The 21788-nt window shown below is 43.1% G+C and overlaps 1 protein-coding gene across 4 annotated transcripts in view; it reads right to left on the reverse strand.

Moving 5' to 3' along the window:
• The window catches only part of LOC120372461, a 66579-nt gene that overhangs the window by 18009 nt on the left and 26782 nt on the right, over window positions 1-21788 (reverse strand). For 2 of the 4 annotated variants that reach the window (XM_039489614.1, XM_039489611.1), the window contains exons 1-3: window positions 20323-20440; window positions 6189-6313; window positions 3116-3223 (exon numbers count right to left, since the gene is read on the reverse strand). In XM_039489614.1, the coding sequence (XP_039345548.1) occupies window positions 3116-3223; window positions 6189-6313; window positions 20323-20425 (336 nt within the window). In that variant the 5' untranslated portion in view covers window positions 20426-20440. Of the gene's footprint in view, window positions 1-3115; window positions 3224-6188; window positions 6314-20322; window positions 20441-21788 lie in introns of those variants that run through there. The other 2 variants (XM_039489612.1, XM_039489613.1) reach the window with 1 other exon arrangement.

The raw sequence follows: 21788 nt of genomic DNA on the forward strand, positions 1-21788 counted from the left end.
CTTCTGTCATTTCCTCATTAGATAAGAAGAAAATCTCACTGACTTTCCTAAGCTCTCATCCTAATATTATTTCACATTCTAGAGTAAGTTGTTGGATAAACCTGGACTACGACTGTACATATTTCTCATTAGGCTAGCAGTCTGTTTTCCTAGTGTTTCTCCATGGTGGTGATTAGTAAATTTAAAAGTCATCCCTACTAAAAGACTGTTGTGCATATCCATGTAATCTTGTTTCTTTGATTATCATGCCTGTACAATGCAATTGTAACCTTCATGTTATGTTTACTTGATATGAAGAGGATCCTATTTAGCACTTGTATAGTATCTTACATGTGTTAATCCAATCATATACTTCCCTTAGTGCAAGGATAGACTAATAAGCCTTACCTGCCCTTCTGTTCTATCATTAAGTAATTAAGGTTTGATTTTTAAATGAGTGACCCTTGCAACATTTTTTTTTACATTTTTTCCACATTGTTTCAGCCATTAGCCAGTGAATTCCTGCCCCAAAGCAGATCCTGAAGTAGAATCTCTGAGCTCTGTTAGCAGCACACAGGCCAGTTGTGGCATGACTAATAGTGTTATGAAGAAGTAGTAACATGGAGTTTGGAATCTTCCATGTACCATGTTCTAGGTAATAGGACAGGACTCCATTTTTATTAAACTAAACTGGATCTTTATTAAATCAACTATTTACAGAGCTGCTGCAGCCTAGCATTCTAGCCATGTGTGTGCAGACTGACTTCCTGTTGACTCTTCCTTCCTACAGATAATGCTCCTACCTTCATGGAACATGGAGGTAGGAGCATTGTGGAATGAAAGGTCTATTCAATATGTCCTTGTGACGCCTGAAACCACTTCGGTCCTCTGATTCTGATTCTACCTTCTCTCCAAGAGAGTAACTGCAACTGGACTTATTAAAACTAAGCAGGTGATCATCCCTTGCTCAAGTTTGTGTGACATATTTTATATGCAGCATGCTGATTTTAATTCTGCTATTCCTCCCATTGTGCAGGCAACTCTACCCATTGGGTACATGCTGAGCAGGCTCTGCAGGTCCAGTTCAGACCATAAACATGTCACAAAGCCGGTGGAATTTATCATTTCACTTCCAGTTCCTGCAGCTCCCCTCCTTCTCCACTGACATCCAACTCCCGCTTTCATTTAAAATAAAAATAAGCAGCTGTTTCTGGCACAAATTTGTATCCCTTATAGCACAAACTCATTGAACTGCATCAGTAAAAGTACACATCAAGTATTTTTTCCCTTGTCTTTTCAAAGTTGGTCTAAAATCCATACGTATCCATGTTTATTTTGTGAGAGAAACTGGACACAGTCCAAGTGAATGGTCACCATTGTGGGGTCACAAGAGTGCTGAGGGACATCACACTGTTTCTTTTGATATAGTACTTTGTGGTGCACCGTGCATCTGGTGCAGTGCTTAAGGTGCTTTGGCTGTTAGGCCCTACAGGGTCCAGCACCTACTGGGTTCTAATAAGCACTCAGCACAGCTGCTTCAACATCCAGCTGTTCTGGAACCTTGGCCCTGCAGTCAGCAGAGATTCAGACAAACTCAGCACACTTTCCTCTCCTGACCCATGGGTGATTCATCACACTAGTTCAAGTAGGTACCTCAATACTCTTGCTCTTCAGTGAAAAGCTCCACCTCAAGCTCTGGTCTCCTAAGGGCTTTCTGCTTTTCCCTATGCTTCAGGCTCAAGTGGAGTCAGAATCAAGACAACTACTTAAGGGAAGGGACTGGATCCCTTTCTCTGAGGAAGAGCTGGCCTAAGCTGCAGACTCTCCATCAAAAACTTTCCTCAGAGATCAAAGGTTTGGTTTTTTTTACAGGAAAATGTCTGAATTTCCCAAACAGCCTATGACTGAATTGTCTTAAAACTTATTACAACATGGAGAGATTCAATGAAACCAAATATTAGAGGTATGAAAATATGCCTAGGTCTGGCATGCCCTTGCCTTGCCCACGTGGTCTGTGAACCCTGAAGATGCAGTAGAGAAATAAGGAAAAGTTCTGACATTTGAGTTTTGTGTCCCCAGTTGTCCAATCTGTCAAGCTTCCAGGATCGAAGGACATCCCCTCAAGTCTGTTATCTGTCTAACAACCTCTGAGTCAGATTCCTGTGTCAGTCTTTCCTATGTCCCTGCAAAATCCTCCTCCATGCCCTTGAAGAGTCTATATTAGACTCTTTTGGGAAATATCTCACTCTGCTATCACAGATGCAGCTGCGCTGCTGGGGCAGTGCAATACTAGTGTAGACAGTGCACCAGTGTTTCCTCATTGTGCCATCTATCCTGTACCCAGGCCTACACAACATGGGGGCAAAAGTGCCACCTGAGGTTTGTTCTGGTGCCTGGGGGTTACAGCTCCCTCTGGCAGCAAGGAGGAGCAACTACCAGGAATGTCTTGCTTGGCTCTACAGCTCTGTTCATCCTCAGCTCCTCAGTAACCTGACTCCTGTGAGGTTCAGTTGGTATACAAGAGCACTGTGGGGAACCGATCATGCTCAATGCAGACAATCTTTTCTGTTTCTATCCTCCCCCCCACCCCCACCCCGCAGTGTATTCTGTATCTCCTTCCTCTGAAGCATCAGGGACGGGGAGGGTTAGGGCTCTGAGGTGGCACCAAGCACTCTGAGGTGCTTGCCTGACTTGGGCTGGCTCAGGGTCTAACTGATCACCCTATGTGACATCAGGAAGGAATTTCCCCCAAAATCAGACTGGCAGTGACCTTGGGGGGGGGCACAGTGGGGGTTTGCCTTCCTCTGCAGCATGTGAGTGTGGGTCACTTGCCAGGAGTAGCTGGGTGCAGCTCACTCCATTTCCCTGCCACTGTAGGGGTCCTGAGTGCTGGTGCATCTTACTCTCTCCTACTCTTTGCCTGTGGAACATAACAGTCCAGTCTCCTGTAGGTTATAATACTTAGGTCTTATTTGGGCTGATGGGGTTAGTGTGGAGGTGTTGACGGCCTGGGATATCTGAAAGGTTAGATCGGATGATCTGGTGGTCCCTTCTGGCCTTCACCTAGGAGTCTAAAGTTTCTCCCCACCCTCTTCCCCTGAACCCAGCCAGGAGTTAGAGGACAAAAATGAGTTACCTTCAGGGGACCCCTGAGATCTGGACCCAAGCCATCTGTGCTGGAATCTTCATGATGCTCTCCAGCTCTCATAGCCATGGTAGGACCATTAATGTTGCTCTTCTCTGCCTCCAGCAGGGAATCAAAGGATACAGTGAGAGTCAACTTTGCTTATAGGCAACATTAATTTTGTTTTTGCTGAGGATGGTGAGGGTGCTGCATGTTGCTTAGTGAGGATTTTCTGGTTCCTGTGCCATCTCCCCCTGGACGCATTAACTTTTCTGTGGAGGGGAAGACGGTGTTTATGTAGAAAGAATGTTGTGTGTACTTTTCCACTCTTCATACAGCCTCACCAAGAGTGTTAGCTTCTCCCGCTTTCTACACTGCAGATTATCTGTACACTTGCTGCAAAGCAGGTATAAACTTGTGAGGATACCAAAAATCAGGCTTTAGTAAATTTAGAAGCACAACTTGGGGGGGGAGGGATAGCTCAGTGGTTTGAGCATTGGCCTGTTAAACCCAGGGTTGTGAGCTCAATCCTTGAGGCAGCCACTTAGAGATCTGGGGCAAAAATTGGCCCTGCTAGTGAAGGCAGGGGGCTGGACTAGATGACCTTTCAAGGTCCCTTCCAGTTCTATTGGTATATCTCCAATTATTACCTATTACCTAACTTGCTGAAGGATGGTTATGCATGACTCAACACACACATCTAAGAATTAGCATGCTCTGTCTCAAGGTCTATATTTAGAGAAGCTGGCATAAGGAAATTGCACAGGCAAATTTGTACAGTTTGTGAGCTCAGACCTAATTCTGTGTTTGCAGCTCACTAGCTTCTACTCTAGAATTTGCCAAAAGATATTCAAACAGATTCCGGGGAAGACTTCCACATACATGCACACAAAATGTTTGTATCAAGAGTTTCAATGTCAACTGTGGTTTAGTGAGCAGATTAAAGATTTATTGGTGCAACAAAGTGCCATGACAGAAGCATACAAAGCTGTTTTTTCAAAGACTCCATACAACTGTAAATGAAACAAAATGAGACAAATGACCCACACTGCAGAGAAATATACTGACAGCAGGGGCATAATGCTGGCAATACATTTCAGTTATTAAAGAAAAGATGAAATAGTCTTAACATTTTTCTTACAAAAACACAGAAACCTCAAGTATTTTTCTTCTAATGGGGTCTTTTTTCTCCCATTTGATACAAAGCTTAAACAAACAAACTGCAAATAAACACAAGTTTCAACAACATCTAAATGTGTAACTGTCAGCACAAATAGATTGCTATGGTCCTTCCCCCCATTCTCCTCCCCCTCAAAAATTTTGGATTGTACAGACAAATCTGTTACAGAAGCAAATGGGTAACAGGTGCAAGCCTGCAGCAACAAGTAAGTTTTGGAGAGTCTAGAGTTCCTGAAAGTTGCCAGATTGGAGATGAATTTTCATGACGCTAACTACAGGGAACAATCTATTCCAAGGTCATACTCTACTAGCAATAAGCCACTCCAGGGAGTAAACGGGTAGGCTGCTAGTGCACTTCTTGAGAGAGTTGAAGGCACTTGGGTTCGCACTGCACAGCCAAAGAATGCAGAATAAACTATTAGGCTTCAATCCTGCAAAGAAGTGCCTAACTTAATGCACTTGAGTACTCCCAGTGAAGTCAATGGGACTGGAGCACATGCTTAGGTGATTCGCTGAATCAGGGCCTTAATGCATGACCTACCATACACATTGCTATAACCTGTGCCAGGGTAGGAAGTTCGTGTCCTGAGCTCTAGTACAGTAACTCCTCGCTTAACGTTGTAGTTATGGTCCTGAAAAATGTGACTTTAAGTGAGCGATGTTAAGCTAATCCAATTTCCCCATAAGAATTAATGTAAATAGGAGGGGTTAGGTTCCAGGGAAATTTTTTTCACCAGCCAAAAGACTATATTACATATATTATATATATATATATATATATATATATATATATATATATAATATATTACATATATTATATATATATATATATATATATATATATACACACACACACACACACACACACACACACACAGAATAAGTTTTAAACAAACAATTTAATACAGTACACAGCAATGATGATTGTGAAGCTTGGTTGAGGTGGTGAAGTTAGAGGGTGAAAGCAGGAGGGATATTTCCCAGGGAATGCTTTACTGCTAAATGATGAACTAGCATTCGGTTGAGCCCTCAAGGGTTAATACGTTGTTGTTAATGTAGCCTCACACTCTACAAGGCAGCACAAATGGAGGGAGGGGATACAGCACGGCAGACAGAGACAGAGATACACACCCTGTGTTTGTGTGAGAGAGAGAGAGATGCTCATTGTCTCTTTAAGTACGCTGACCCCACTCTAAGTACATTGCCTTTTAAAATAGATTGCAAGTTGAGACAGCAGCTGCTGCCAGCAAACTCCCTCTATCCTGAGCCCTGTTGTGTCCCCCCAACCCCCTGCTCTATGGAGATGGGGTAAGCGAGGGGCAGGAGCAGGGGGACACCCTGACATTAGCTTCCCTCTCTCCTTCCCCCCTGCACAGCAAGCAGGAGGTTCCAGGGAGCAGCTCCAAGGCAGAGGGCAGGAGTAGCACATGGCAGTGGGGGGAGGGACAGCTGAACTGCCCGGCAATTGATAGCCTGCTGGGCGGCTGCCACACAGGGAACTTAGGGGAGCGGGGAGCTGATGGGGGGCTGCCAGGGTGCTGCCGGACCACCCTGGTTCCAAGCCCCCACCAGCTAGCTCCAACAGGCTGCAAGCAGTGGACAAAGCAGGCGGCTGCCAAACAACGTTATAAGGGAGCATTGCACAACTTTAAATGAGCATGTTATCTAATTGATCAGCAACATAACAACTTTAACCAGGATGACTTTAAGTGAGGAGTTACTGTACCTAGAACCCTACTTTCTTCTCCCACAGTGACCCAGTCAGCTGAGGCCACCACATTCAAAGAGCCAGACAATGAACCATTGCAGCTCCTGGCCTCTAGCCTCAAGAGGCCTCTCCAGAAAAGCTTCCCTTTGCAGTCAAGTGCAGTTCACATTCCAGAAGGTCTGACACTGCCATACTTACCTCCCCTAAGAAAGCATGACCTTCCACATCAGCAAAAGGCAGAAGAGGTTTTCTCTGGTTCATTTGTCTGCTACTTCCCAGCACGTCAAACTTGACTTTAGACCCAGTGGAATGGGACTTCATACCTACAGACAGCAAGGTATATTACAAGATAATAGAATTCTGGGCTGCTGTGTCACTGCAAGAGTGTTTATTACTGTTAGACCATGATGTGGCCATTGGCCTTAGCCAATGAGAACAAGAAATGTATTTCTTAAGAATAGAATTCACTTCATTTTAGAGCAGCTGCTGATCTTTCTTTCAGAAGAAGAAAATTTGCATTGTTATGTTAATTTAAATTGCCTGATGAATCTGTAATGGTAACCTTACCACACAATCCACAGCACCTAATTCTTTGAACTTTATAGTCTTATTAAAATAGTTGGGTACTTGTGAAAACTTTTTATTCTTCCTGGTAATGAATGTGAGATGGCCAATGTGCATTTCGCCAAGCTGATGGCATTCTAAGCCTAGAGACAATCATGCATTACTAATAAGGGTACTGCAGAAAATTACTTTTAAAGCTCTTACTGTCAGTTTAAGATTATAAATCAAGCCCAGAGCAGAGACGTTTGCTTTAGATCTGTTAAACTGGTTTCCACAATGGCAACCTGACCTAACAAACTGGAAAACAAAAATCCTCATATATAGAGTAAAAACTTTGTGAGAACAGAAATATTGCTCGGTATATATACTCAATCCTGACCCTGTTTGAAGAATTAAATAATTGATTAAGGGATATATTAAAGGTAGTCTCTCTGCTCCCTAATGATACTACCTAGCAAAAAAAGTCTTTTGCTGCTTTTACAACTCAGTCTCCTTACTTGTTCTTCTATGGAAGAGACCAAATTAAATAGCAAGTTTGCAGTATGCAAACAACTGAATTGACAGCTGCTTTTGTTTTGTATCCTACCTGATTGCATTGCTGCCTCTTTACAGAAAGCTCTGGAAATTAAGGACCAGGTTTTGCAAAGAGCTCAGCGCCAAACTTTCAAGTGCATGGACTGCAATTCTGCCTGGCCCTAGTGCAGCCGCATGAAGGGAATCTACTCACATCTTCCCTTCCCATCTCTGTACATCCCTGTAATGGCACCAAGACCTGGTCTACACAGAGATTGTCTACTGGTACTACAACTGACAGTTAGGGGTGTGTCTTTCTTGCCAAAATAGTTATACCTGTACAACCCCTAGTATAAACAATTATATCAATGTAAAGATGCCTTATGCTGGTATAACTTCATCAACAGTGGGGGATGTTGTACCACTTTTACTATACTGGTATAACGTGTGTCTGGCTATGTCTACACTATGAGTTAGGGGTCTGATTCCCTTGCCTGTGTACACGTAGCTGTCATCAAGCTAATGCTAGTCTAAGTAGCAGTGTAACAGCAGTGGTGGCAATGGAGGCCTGGCTGATCCATGTGGAGTACAAACCCCCCTGAAACCACTGGGTACGTACTCAGCTGTGCCCCCACAGCCCCATTACCTGTGCTACTGTAGCTACACTGCTATTTATCCTCGCACTAGCTCAATGAAAACTAGCATGAGCACGTGTACATGATTGGGGGAAGCACATCCCTACCTCATTATGTACATAGCCCTGTGTGTGTGCATAGCCTGAGTGGAGGAGTGCATTGCAGTACATGTAACATATCTGGACTGTAGTGAAACATGACTGCAATTCCTTTGTTCTTACTGGAACTGTTAGTTACAGTTGGCTTGGATTGAAGTCAAGTGGACTGAAACTTGAGAACAACACTAAACAAATGACAATGAATTAGCAGAAATAGAACAAGTTGAAGTTTTCCAAATTGACAAAAATTGGGTGGGGGGGGAGAATTGAGACCTTCACATACATTTCTCTTGTTTTTCCTCAGCCAGTGCTAGAGCTAGTCAAATTTTGTTTTGAGAAGTAAGATCATTGAACGTGTTTGTGAATTCTTGTTTTCCTTTTCTAACCAGCACTAAACAAGTGTTGACAAGCCTTTTCGGAAATCCTTTCAACCTGTCTTCTTGAAGACTGGAGAAATTTCTTAGAAGAAAAGATTAAGATATGTATAGCTTCATCAAAAGATGATGAGGGAGGAAGAGCATAGCTGAAGCATTTAAAACCATGATGGAAGAATTATTTAAGGTGGTTCAAAGGGTATAACTAGCAATAAGAAAATGTAGGCTGAATAGTAAGCAAAGCTTCATGATAAATGAGATGTATTCAGCTCTCGCTCAAGGAAACTCTTAGGAGCTCCATCGGCTGAGATCTTTGAACAAACTGGACAAAATTCTAGGGCACAATCTTGCATTGGTAGGGAAGAGTAACTATTTCACCGATCCTTTTCCATTACTAATTTCTATTTCTCTGCAGCATTTTTTTGAGACAATTAAGGTGCCCATTTACTCTGGGCTGGAAATCCTCTATTTCTTTGGTACACTGTTCACAGCTTGTAGCAGAAATGCAAAGTGATACATGGTTATGAAGTGGTGACGTAGCAATGACAGACTCCATCTCTAGTGACATCCTGCCTGCCTCTTGATTTAAAACATGTAATTGCTCTGCCATGATGATACTTTTCAGTATATGGCATTTTATACCTCAACAGAATCTTCATCTCTAACTCAAGTAGTTTGGAGTTTGTAACATCCTCCCTCATACTCAAGTTTTTATACTATGCTCATCAGGCAGACTCAGAGTGCCTCAGGGATCAATCCAATGCTCAAGACTTCTCACTTCTCATTAATTTCAGTGGGCTTTGGATCAGGCTCACAGAGAGTATCTGTGCCTGTACTTCAATTTCTGGTGTGGCATTGTACTGATAATCTTGCACACCTACTTGTAGAGGTTTTAAAAAAAATCTTGCTAACATGGTTTAGTACAGAGTTACCAAACATTTTTGGGAGGCATGGCCTCTTCTCCATGGGAGTCACATAAGATCCCCACCCTTCCCATTACCACTGGTCTGGGGCAGAAGGTAACTCACCAAAGGCAGTACATGGGTAATGCTGGGGTGGCAGCAGGATCTGGCTGACTCCACCCCTCAGAAGCCCATGGCAATGTAGCATGCAGCAGGTTGGGGCTCCTTGCTCTCCCTTCCCCCTGCCCAAAGCCTCTTGCTCCCACAGGCTCTGTAGGGTTGAAAGTACACAGGGCTACAGCCAGGTGGGTATCCAGGGCAGGGCATGCAGGGAGTCCCTAGCAGTCTGGGAAGGGAGGAGGTGGAGAGCAGCTGGCTGCTGCTGGGGTGGAGTGGGGCAGGGCAGGGCTGCAATCCCTGACTTCTCACCACTTGGGATTCCCTGTGCACTGTCCACGCTGCTGCCTTGGCCCAGCCCTTACCTGCCTGATGACTTTGTTGGGGAAGCACACCTTACAGTTTGAAAATCAGTGATTTGTGGTGCACTAACATTGTCATTGTTTCTTTTGGTTGTTTTTTTTAAATGTGCTAGCTAGTAAGCCTGCTGCTGGGAGAAGTGATACTTGTATGTTAATATCACTTTTCAAAGCCTCCCAGCTAGCTACTAAGTCTGCTGTGAAAAGTGATATCAACAAGCATACAAATGTCACTTTTCACAGCAGATTTACTCAGTCCTGGCAAGACGAGGGACAAATTAAGCCATGGATGAAAAGAGCAATATTAAGCTAAGTGTTAATTATTGCAGCAAATGCTGAAGATTCACTCTGCTCTGCAGGTAGGGAAGTGGGAGTGGCTCTTTAGACAGAGGAAACTGGAGTTCAGGACAGAAGTGGCTGCAGAGGAACAATACACATATGGATAGGCTGAGATTTTGTTGAAGTTACCAAGCTAATGAGGGACCAAGCTTGGATTAAATCACAAGCCTGAGCCTCAGCTGGTGTAAATCAGCAGCTCTATTGACTTCAATGGGTCTATACCAATTCACACCAGCTGATGTTCTGACCCAGCATGTGTAGATGCTGTTCAAAGAAGGGTGAGAATGGAGCTGCACACTTACAAAGAGGCTACTGGGTAATGTACCTAGGCTGGCAAAATTGGCATGACAAACATGGCCAGAGTGGTATAACATGCCATATGTCATGAAATGGGGCATAGAAAAAAGTTTTGTTCTACTCTATTCCCAGAGAATTATTTTCTCAAACACCTACTACTAGTGCTAGCTGCAAACAAAGCATTCCATCTTGCATACTTTGAGAACTTTGATGTCAATGCCATACTTCGTAGTGTTCAGTAGGTGAAGGATTGAGTTCTTTCTTGTGAGCTGAAGCATAAATGTTTCTTGCTTTGAGGATTTAAGGTAAGGCATGAGATACATTACCCATGGTATTTTACATTCCAAAGCAATTTAAGAATTTTCTTAATTTAAATTTGATAATACCCCAATTTCTCTTTCTAATGAGCTTGATTTAAATCTTAATAATCTTGTTTTAGAAAAAAAGAAATCAGGAAATATAGCAAAGACTATAGCAGCTGTTCAGATCCAAAAGGTTATCACTAATAAGCTGTGGAAAAAGCAATTTAACACCATTTCTCGCGACCATGACAAATATGACAGGTTTACAAATTAAACACATTGGAAGCCTAATGTTAACATCCATGTTCTGTCAGGTCTGCCTGTGACTAATCTGAAATGTAGCTTTGATTGCTGTGACTAATAAATAACCCTGCTTAATAAACTTTATCTTATAATTATTGCAGTGCGAGCAGGATCCTAATTACAACTATTCCCATGTCTCATTTTTCAGCGAGTGATGGGCAATACCTCAAAGGGCTTATTTAAGGCAAAGATGTAACCCAATGTCCTAAACTCAGAACTGAACTGCAGGATTCCTCACCCCAATCAGGTTTACGGGGATTATGCTTGAGCTCAGCGATTTGACCCAGCTGTGTTGGGTCTGGCTCCAAGTTCTGACTTGGAAACACATCCAGCAAAGGTCAGACCTATAGTTCAAAGAACGTGTAATGAAAGTAATAAATGCATTGCTCCAAACAGAAGAACAGTTGACCAGGGAACAACAGAGGGTTACGTGTTGATGGGTGGCCAGTGCTGGAGATTAGCACTGTAGTACATTTATAAAAATTTTTATTTTAAGGCAGTGGTTCTCAACTGGAGGTACACAGAGGTCTTCCAGGGGACTAGATATTTGCCTAGTTTTACAACAGGCTACATAAAAACACTAGCAAAGTCAGTACAAACTAAAATTCCATACAGACAATGACTTGTTTATACTGCTCTCTATGTACACTGAAGTGTAAGTACAATATTTATATTCCAATGGATTCATTTTATAATTATATGGTAAAAATGAGAAAGTCAGCAATTTTTCAGTAATAGTGTGCTGTGACACTTCTGTATTTTATGTTTGATTTTTTTAAGCAAGTAGTTTTTAAATAGGTGAAACTGGGGGAGAGGGGAGGCAAGACAAAAATCAGCCTCCCAAAAGGGGTACAGTAATCTGAAAAGATTGAGGATCAGTTTTACGGTGATTTTCCTTTTCTTCTTTCAAAAAGCTCCCCCAGTGGGATAGAACCGAGTTGATACTACAGAGCTAATCTGTGGGAGCTGCACCACAATGGTCCTTGTACCTCAACTCTCTAAGGTATCTGCTATTGAGCAGCAGACGGTACAAATCACGACCATTATACTGGCACATGTGTTAGGATCACAAGGTTGCAATAAGAGCAGCTAGGACTGTTAGAGTCTTCCTAATTTTGTAAGCTAAAACATAAAATAATTAGTTCCCAATAACATGGTGATTAAGAGAATTGGCCTCTGCAAGGGATACAGACTGTAGCAACGGGGGTGGCTCTAGCCATTTTGCCGCCCCAAGCACGGTGGCACACCGCGGGGGGCGCTCTGCCCGTCACCGGTCCCGTGGCTCCAGTGGACCTCCCGCAGACGTGCCTGCGGATGCTCCACTGAAGCCACGGGATCAGCAGACCCTCCGCAGGCACCTCTGCGGGAGGTCCACCAGAGCCACCTGCCGCCCTCCCGGCGACCGGCAGAGCGCCCCCCATGGCATGCCGCCCCAAGCACACGCTTGGTGTGCTGGGGCCTGGAGCCGCCCCTGTGTAGCAGTCTGATGTTATGGGAACTTTCCTGTGGAAGAGACAAATATAAGAATTAGGATATAATTAGTGTGTGAGAGCCCAAAAAATGAGTGCCCAGTCACTGGGGCCATACAGAAGGCAACTGCCTGTCAGAACTAGAAGTCATGATAAAGAGGATGAATAATTAAAGCCATAGGTACCAAAGTGCAGCAGCCTTGGCAGGAACCTCATTGTGAGAAAAGTATCAAGGTTGAAGAAGATCAGCTCTGGTCACACAGAATATCTCAGGTTTATTAGCAACTGAGGAAGCAGGATAGAAGGAAGACAGCTGAAAAACTGCAGAGCATTTCAGAAGGGTATTGAAGGTCAGCTCAGCAGGAGACAATGCATTCAAATGAATGTTTCCTTGACTCCCCGAAGAATAGATTCAGCACAACTTTAAATCCCACCAATACATTAAGCGGCTCTGCAAAGAACCTCTATCATACATGAGGCCCTGCACACCAGAGAAATAACTTCATTTGTCCTGGCAGGGCTTTCCAAGGCAGGTTTCTTCACTCTGATTTTGGGTATAATAGGGGAGAGGAAGGGGAAAAAGAGAGACGCCAGGAAGGACAGATAGTAGCCCCTTTACAAAAAAGGAACTGGAAATGCCTGAAATTGCCATGGAGGGTGTGACGCTTTCCCAGGGGGTCCCCAGGGCTGTGAGACACCTCACTAACCCCTGCCCTTTGCATGAGGAAGCCTTGTCTGTGCCTGCCGGAGGGGTCAGCTCCCCAACTCCACCAGCCGCAGACAACACAATCGCTCCCCGCTAGACCTACACAGGCCTTGCCCTGTCTCTGCAGGTTAGCAATAGACACACAAGCCTTCGAGGCATCTCCCTGGAGTGTCCAGCCCTCAGTTCACAGGATGCTCACAGTGTTCACAGTTTCGCTGCTTTATAAAAAAAAAAGAAGGCAGTATAGCCCAGCTCTACCAGTTCTACCTCAGACACTGCTCTGCTTAACACACAGCACTTAGATATGTTTATAGTGAAAATGAGTATACGTTTATTTAACAAAGAGAAGAGATTCAAGTGATAACAAGCGGCAGTATTGGAAACAAACTGTTACATATTAAAATACACATGCATTCTAGACCCTAGATCTACTTAATTCAATTCTTTCAGGCAGGGGCAGCTCTAGGCATTTTGCTGCCCCAAGCCCGGCAGGCAGGCTGCCTTCAGCGCCTTGCCTGCGGGAGGTCCCCAATCCCGCGAATTCGGCGGCATGCCTGCGGGAGGTCCGCCGAAGCCGTGGGACCACTGGACTCTCCGCAGGCATGCCGCTGAAGGCAAATTGCCTGCCGCCCTCGCGGCGACCGGCAGAGCACCCCCCCACTGCGGCTTGCCACCCCAAGCACATGCTTGGCGTGCTGGTGCCTGGAGTCGCCCCTGCTTTCAGGTATGCAGTGTAGTTATAGCCATGTCAATCCCAGGGTATTAAAGAGACAAGGTGGGTGAGGTGATATCTTTTATTGGACCAACTTCTGTTGGTGAGAATGTGTGCCTTGAAAGCTTGTCTTTCTCACCAACAGCCATTGGTCCAATAAATGTATTGCCCACCTCACCCACCTTACTTTCCTAGATGCTTTCATGTGTTACTCAGTAATCCTCACCCAATGTCCTTCCAGCATTTTACAACCAGGCTTGGCTTGTGATCTTCCATTCATGAGACAAGTCAAGTTGTCAACTTTCCTCCACAGTACAAGACACAGTGAATACCTCTGCACCCCCAGACATGCCCCAACAATCCATTGCCTTTACGGGCAATTAGGATATCCTCCTGCTGTTTATTTCTTCCTGTAGATTTCCTCTCGAAAATTTTACCATCTCTTGATTAGCACTTGGCTCAGGATGCAAACAGGCCTCCACTGTGAGGCAGACAATGCCCAATACACAAAGCAGACAGACAGAACAGTTACCTCCTGCTTGAAAGGAACAGTTACCTCCTGCTTGAAGGAACCTCCCCAGGACATGTCACCTACTGGTTACCTGCCTTGGGAACATAATTCAGTAGAGACAACCCCTTAAGTAGGGATATTCATGAATACATCTTGCAGTGACGATGATGACCAGGAGGCTATTGGCTCTAATTAGAGACCTCACATGCCACCTTTTAGTGAATTATTGTACATATACCAAACCCAGTGGATCCCTGTAAAACTCTATGCACAGTTGGAACCAAGAGCATCCTGGGTCACAGAGACACATAAATGGAAAGACTCTTGCTAAAGGCTGGGCCAAGTTTCAGGGCTGATGTGTTTGATGGGCTAGGTTAGATTCCCTAACAGTCAGTCAGGGAGTCCTGCTGAATCCAAGAGACTAAGGCTCACTTGCACACATGTACTGACCAGGAAAGGAGTCTAAGTTGGTAAGCTTTCACCTTTGCAAGCTGCCTCATCATCAGGGGTGGCTCCAGGCACCAGCATGCCAAGCATGTGCCTGGGGCGGCAAGCTACGGGGGCAGTCTACCGGTCGCCACGAGGGAGGCAGGCAGGTTGACTTCGGCGGCATGCCTGCTGGTCCCGCGGCTTCCGTGGACCTCCCGCAGGCGTGCCGCCCAATCCATGGGACCGGGGACCTCCCGCAGGCAAGCCGCCGAAGGCAGCCTGCCTGCTGTGCTTGGGGCGGCAAAATACCTAGAGCCGCCCCTGCTTATCATGAAAGAAAGGTACAGTTAAGTTACTCCAACTTCAATCATCTTACTACACCTGCTGTCCTTGCTTTTCCTGCTATCCCCTTATCTTCGGGCATTTTGGTATGAGTTACACCAACTTGGCTCACCAAGTGCAGGGCAGTCTAAATTCAGAAGTGATTTGTAAGAGGGGGTGGGAGATGCATTTCATATTGCTAAGTGGGTAGGAGACTAGAGGAATATAATGCCACCCAGTTCTAAGGAACTCTCTACTGAAGCCAAGGGCAAGTTCTGCTTAAAGGAAGATGCTGTAGTTCTGAGCAATTAAGTCTAATAGCATCTTGTAGTATCAAACCCTTTTAGACTGAGCACTGTAACTCCAATCCAGCAAAACCTTAAGCATGAGTTTTCCCATTGACAGAAATGGGACAACTCATATGCTTAAATTGTGGGATTGGGGCCCGCGCTCAGCACCACTGCAGGACTGAACCCTAAATCAGTCCAGAGGGAGTTTACATTTGTTTAAATGAATATTCAGAAAGCTTCTTGCATCAGCTTAACTGCCCTGTAGGCTGAATAAAACAAACATGTAGCACCGTGAGTTCATCATAAAGGCCAGTGCTGTAAGGTTTTTAACCCTTTCAGTGACTGATTTGCAGTTACACCCTTAAGATCAGCTCAAAATATTCTGTTGGGGAATAACACATTCTGTGATATAGCAGTCGCTGTACCCTAGTCAAGGTTGTTTCCAAGTTCATTTTTAACAAGCACTATAAACCTCTCTCTTGTGTAAGTCGCTGGGCCTTGGCAAAACCCAAAACAAAGATCAGAAACTTCCAGCACTATTTGAGTTGTTCCATGATGGTTTGATGAGAAATGAATTGATTCAAAGAATAGTTTTTAAATCTCCACTTTGGACTTCTCATTTCTCTGCTCCACTTTCAGGAATTTCTCTAGTTCTGGTTTCTAGAACTTCTAACTCTAAAACACTGAAATCCATGTTTGTTTACTTATGTTACTAAGTCTGTTTAAGAGTTGGGCTCAAATCATTTCCTTCCTTGATCTGTGAGCAAATAACGGTCTAGTTTAGAAGAAACCCTATACATTGTCAATTGACTTGTTTTCCCATTCAGCAGACAGATTTTTACCTGAAAAGCTCTGATTTTTGCAATGGTTACAAAATGGTGTTTCTGTGGTACAGTTTGAACATCTTGAGATATGAGCATTTTAACTTGTTGGATGAATCTGGAAAACTTCCCAGATTATACATCTGCCAGTAAAATGTATACCTTCCAAGAACATGTCTGCAAAGAAGGATGTGAGAATGATTAATAGGCTATGTTTCTCAGTGCTCGCCAAAACTGTGGGGTATCCCTTCACCCAGAAAAATCTATTCGTTAGCAAATACAAGTTCTGTGTGCCAGTACTCCCAGCTGTCGATCCAGCTGCACAATTCGCTATATGCTTCTTACTTAAACCACAGAAACTGAAGGTGAGGAGAAAAAAAATCTTATTAGGTCATCTTTTCTGGTATACTCTCAAGTGATTTGACTTTTCAATGACTCATGCAATGGGGTTTCTACCAGTCCTCTTGGGACATTACACCACAGTATAATAGACAGACCTCACTGTTTGAATATTTTTTCCTGACATTTAGCCAACTTCCCTCGACTTAATTTCATCCCATGATCCCTAGTTATACCTTATTAGATCACCAAGTATTTTTTTTCCAATTTCTATAGGCAGACGGTTCTCTACTATTCCCCAGACTAAAACACATTGTCACTTAGCCAACTTTGAGTTTGTTATTTTAATCTTTCCAAACCTCAACACATTTTGATTTCAGCGTGAGATCCTAGGAAGAAGATCTACAAGATAGCCCTTTTCATCTCCTGCTCATGCTTTATTTTGATTCCCCATGCTACAGCATAGTTTCTCAATTGAGAATGAAACAAAACTTGGTTAAAACCAGGCAGCCATTTCAGATAATTAGCTGAAGGTCTACCTGAGGGGTTTCCAGGTAATTTGCAGCATGGTTAATCTTAAAAAAAAAAAAAAAAAAGCCTATGCAAATAATTATGGTACCTGAAGGTAATGGATATTTGTTCATTCCAGCACATCTTTAATTATTTTTCCCTTAGTTCAAAGTAAGAAGGAATAATTTACTCCCCAAAAAGTTTCAAGCACTAATTTAAAAAAGTAATTACCTTCAAAGGGAAATATGGGGAAGAGAAATGGAAACATGGTGAAAAATTTAACTAGTAACCTAAGAAACAAAACTGTTGCAGTGTAGAGGAATACAAGAGGTTCCCATTAAATGGGTTGTGAGCCCTCTGGTGGTGCACACCAGGTGTTAGTTTTTAGAAGCTATCAGAAAAGAGCCATAGCATCAGTATCGTGGTAGCTAGGCCTTGCATATTTGTATTCAGTAAACATGATTACCAAACTGTGCTGAGCTCAAGTGGTTCCTATATGTTATCATTGCTGAGTAAAGAGGAAATTATTCAACAATTCACTGCAAGTAAAATTTTACAAATACAGCAGTTGCAAACCTGAAACTCTCATTCAGGAAAACACTGAAGCATGTGTACGGACTGAGGTAGCTGATGAGCTGGCCAAAGCTGGAAGATCAGAAACTCAGGTAGAAATGACTATAGTTGAAGATACTGTTGCCCTATCAAGAAAAATATTAGCTGAAATAAATGGTCAAAAGATGAAAGATCCTTTGATTGATATGAAGGCATCTCAGAAAATAACGTTCACTGTCGGACAGGGCACACCACCGAAATGAAAGTCAGTAGAGATGGGACCGAGATATCAACTCTGCAGGTTGTGCTAGGAGCAGGCCTTTTACACCTGGCCGTGCTTTTGTAATGAAGTATTGTAAGGAAAGTAATGATCTTCAGATTTCACCCTTTGGATCGATTCTTTACAAAAATACCCTGTCAGAGTCATCACATTCATTCTCAAACTTCATGGTCTGATATGATTATTGTAGAACAAGACAAACAACAACAACATACTACTTAAGCATGTTCTCATACTCTTTGCTGAAGAAGCAGCTACTTAAGCACCAGTGCAATGTTTTAAACTTGTGCTTGAGTGCTTGAAATTGGGGCCTACAATTTGAAATATCTGTATCCCTGCTGCAGCTATTCATGCTTCTGAAACCCAATATATAAACTTTTATAAGGAGATATATTGTTCATGTGTAGTATCTTTAGAAATAAATTGTTTATAAGTTAGACAAGTGGATAGCTGGGTTCTTAGGAGTAGGGATAAAAAGTTAATGAATTAAGATATTTAAGCACATGAGAAGTCCCACTGAAGTTCGGCACTATTGAAGTACCTTTCTGACTCCAGCTTGAGTATTTTCTCCCAGGTCTAATCTGCCCCAAATCAACTAAAAAATGTTACCATCCTCCTAGTAGACTGGTGTCCACATCACAAACCCATCTACAATTGACACCCTCGCCAGCAGTATCCTCAGAAAGGCAAGAATTGAAGGAGCCTAGAGCCTGAATTACTTGCCTTTAATCATGTTCCTTTCAGGTCACAGCCATGGCAGCTTAAATGAGGACACAACACTTTTCAGCTACCTAACCAGTGTACACTTCTGTCTACTGAACACGTGAAATGTAGATTTAATGTATGAAATTTAGATGCCAGTCTTCAGACTATACAGGAATAACTAATCAATTTTATAGTATTGTAATATAAGGATACAGAATCAGTTGTTTTAGAAACACCAATGAATGGTCTGCAAGCAAGATTACAAATGGCTTAAAGGTATAAGATAGAGTAGAACATAAAGTTACAGGGACAAATGCTGATGCCAGTTATACTAGTAACTCCAGAGTGATGCCATATATAACTATAACTGATATCATACAATTGATATCAACTTTATCTGACAGGAGCCTTTCTACCACTAAATTCACAGGATCCACAGGGCATATTAGAGAAGTGAGAATATTTATTGTTCAGCATGAATAGTTGAGCTGGGTGAAATTTACAAAATAACTAAATATTCAGCTGAATTTCTTAATTAATTCCCTTTGCCCATTTGGTCACCACTTGTGCACTAGTTTTATACAAACTTTTGACATAATATAATTTACTGGCAGAAATGTCACAAAAAGCTAATTTCTAAGTGAAAAACTGTAATTTGGGCAAACAGTGCTTGCTTGCTCATCCAATCCAGGAACAGAAATAATATCACGCGATTAATATTCTGATTAATCAAACACACTTTGAATTTAGAACAAGTGTCACCCATGCATAGAGGAAGAGATATCTGAACACAGAAGGTGATGGAAATTGAACTGCTCAAAGATATTCTACAGGCAGAAAAAGGATCAATTGGTTTATTACACTGCCGAGTTATTCATTTACCCCTAGTGAATAGTAAACACTTCCTTCTCTACTCACCTGTTATTGCTCAGCACACTTTGAAGACAGATGGGACTAGACCTGGCCCTGCAGCTGATTGAAATACTGACCTATTTTTAATAAATGTTCTTGATTTATAAGGATGGACAAGTCAATTCAGATAAATCCCTCCTTGCCATGGCCCCAGAGCTAAACCGAACTCAAACCAAATTTCAATATGGATCATGCCTCCAAATTTGTGCTCAGTGAGACCCTTCTGCCTTTCGCCTCCTATTTGGAAAGGGACCTTAGCTTTTTCTGTAGTATCATTTTCCCCTTGCCGAAGACCCTGGGTAGACCTCAGTGCTGTTCTTGGGTGGGGAGAGTCTGTGTAGGTGTGTGTGTGTGTGTGTGTGTGTGTGTCGGGGGGTGGATTTGGCAGGCAAGGGAGGAGCAGACAGGCCCTGGGCAAGGCTGAGGGGAGGGAATATACTTGCACAGAGTTTGGAAGAGATCCATCCCAGGGCTGTGTTCTCTCTTCTGCAGAGTCTTCCTATAGTGAGGATCTCATCCCCTTTTAAGAGGAGGTTCCAGGTCAGCCACGTGAACACTGCCTTCCTCCCTAGTAGCTCCAGTTCTGCTCCTCGTTCCTCCAATTCTAGTCTCACTTCCTGGTCTTCCTCCAGCACTGCCCCCTTCCCCAGAGCAGGCCTGGGAGCTGGAGGTGGTCAGTTAAAAATGCCTCTGCTCCTATTGGAGCCTGTGGCGGTTCCACTCCTTTGAGCTGCTCATTGCACAGAACCCTGATCCACTGCCTCTGCTCAGTTCAATTATGGTCTTTACCTGGAGTCTTGGAAGCTTACTGGGGAGCATGCAAACACAATGTAAAGGAGAAAATAATTTTACCACAGGGTAGAGGAAGGGAGAAATAAGGCACAGGAGACAGGAAGATAGGACAGGGAAGGACAGTTATAAAATAGAGGGGAAGAAGAGGGGGAAAGGAAGGTGAGTTTTTACATCACATACCATTACAAGCTCCCACTGGAACTGGATAACTAGTTCTCCCTAGGGAGCAGGCCAGAGAGGAATAGGCCAGGATGAGCAGCTGGTAAGAAGCTGAGGACAACATATGTGTTATGGGTGGGGGAACTGAGGCCAGTAGCAAACCAAAGGAGAAATCTGCATTAGTGTGGTTATTTATTAACTCCATCTATTCTCTTGCCCTGATTGGCTGTTACCAGAGAGCAGGGATGTGTATTCTATAAAATTAGGATTTGGGAGTCTTTCCACTTACTTCAGCATACTTTGGATCAGGTTATGAGTGGGCTAGATTCATTGGTACACTCCAGCTGCTATGGACTGTCCCACTGATACGTGTTGTATGTCAGGCAGGAGTGAATAGTTATCCTGCTCTACTCAGCTAAGGTGAGGCCTCAGGTGGAACACTGTGCTCAGTTCTGGTGGCCACACTTTAAGAAAGATGTGGACCAATTGGAGAGACAAGAGGAGAGCAACAAAAATGATGAAAGGTTAGAACACCTGAACTATAAGGTAAGGTTAAAAAATGGTATATCTTGAGAAAAGAAGACTGAAAGGGCAACTGATAAATCTCCAAAAACCTTAAGGACTGTTATAAAAAGGACAGTGATAAATTGTTTTCTGTTTCTACTCTAGGTAGGAGTGGGACTAGTAGTAATGGATTTAATCTGCAGCAAGGGAGATTTAGGTTAGTTATTAGGAAGAACTTGCTAACTTTAAGGATAGTTAAGTATTGGAATAGATTTCCAAGGGGCTTGTGGAATCCATGTCATTGGAGGTTTTTAAGAATTGCTTAGACAAACACCTGTCAGGGATGGTCTAGGTTTACTTGGTCCTGCCTCAACGCAGGGAGCTGGATTAGGGGACCTTTTGAGACCCCTTCCAGCCCTACAATTATATGAAATCCATAAATCTGGTTTAACCAAGCAGATTTATGGCTTTTTTCCATTGGTGGAGTGGCTAAAAGCAGCTACATACTCTAGTGACTCTGGCCAAATGAGCAGTGAATTAATAATTCTATAGTTTATTTGTGCTTTGAATGCCTGAGACCATTACACTTCAGTATAAAAAACTATTTTGAAATATTTAATCTCTACTTCAAACCAGGATTATACTTAATGAAGACACTTGCTAACAGGTATAACCTCAGGATCTTTGACTCCAATGCTAATATTAATTTCCCATCAGCCTAGAATTTTTGACTTACGCAATTACATAACTGAAAAATATAGTAATTTTCTAGCATGATACAAGGGTCCATATGATCAATTTCTCAAAGAACTGTTGAGTACACCACACAAAGTCCATTTTAACAGACAACAGTTTGTGTAGGTGTGTGTCAAACAGGTACGAATTCATATTGATTTTAAAACCAATGTATTTGGAAAGAAAAAATAAGTTATCCTGAACAAAAAGCCAATGATTAGGCTCCTGGGTTAGTGTGTGTGTTGTGG

The sequence above is a fragment of the Mauremys reevesii genome, linkage group 9 (genome assembly GCF_016161935.1).
Source record: "Mauremys reevesii isolate NIE-2019 linkage group 9, ASM1616193v1, whole genome shotgun sequence".
Taxonomy (NCBI): domain Eukaryota; kingdom Metazoa; phylum Chordata; order Testudines; family Geoemydidae; genus Mauremys; species Mauremys reevesii.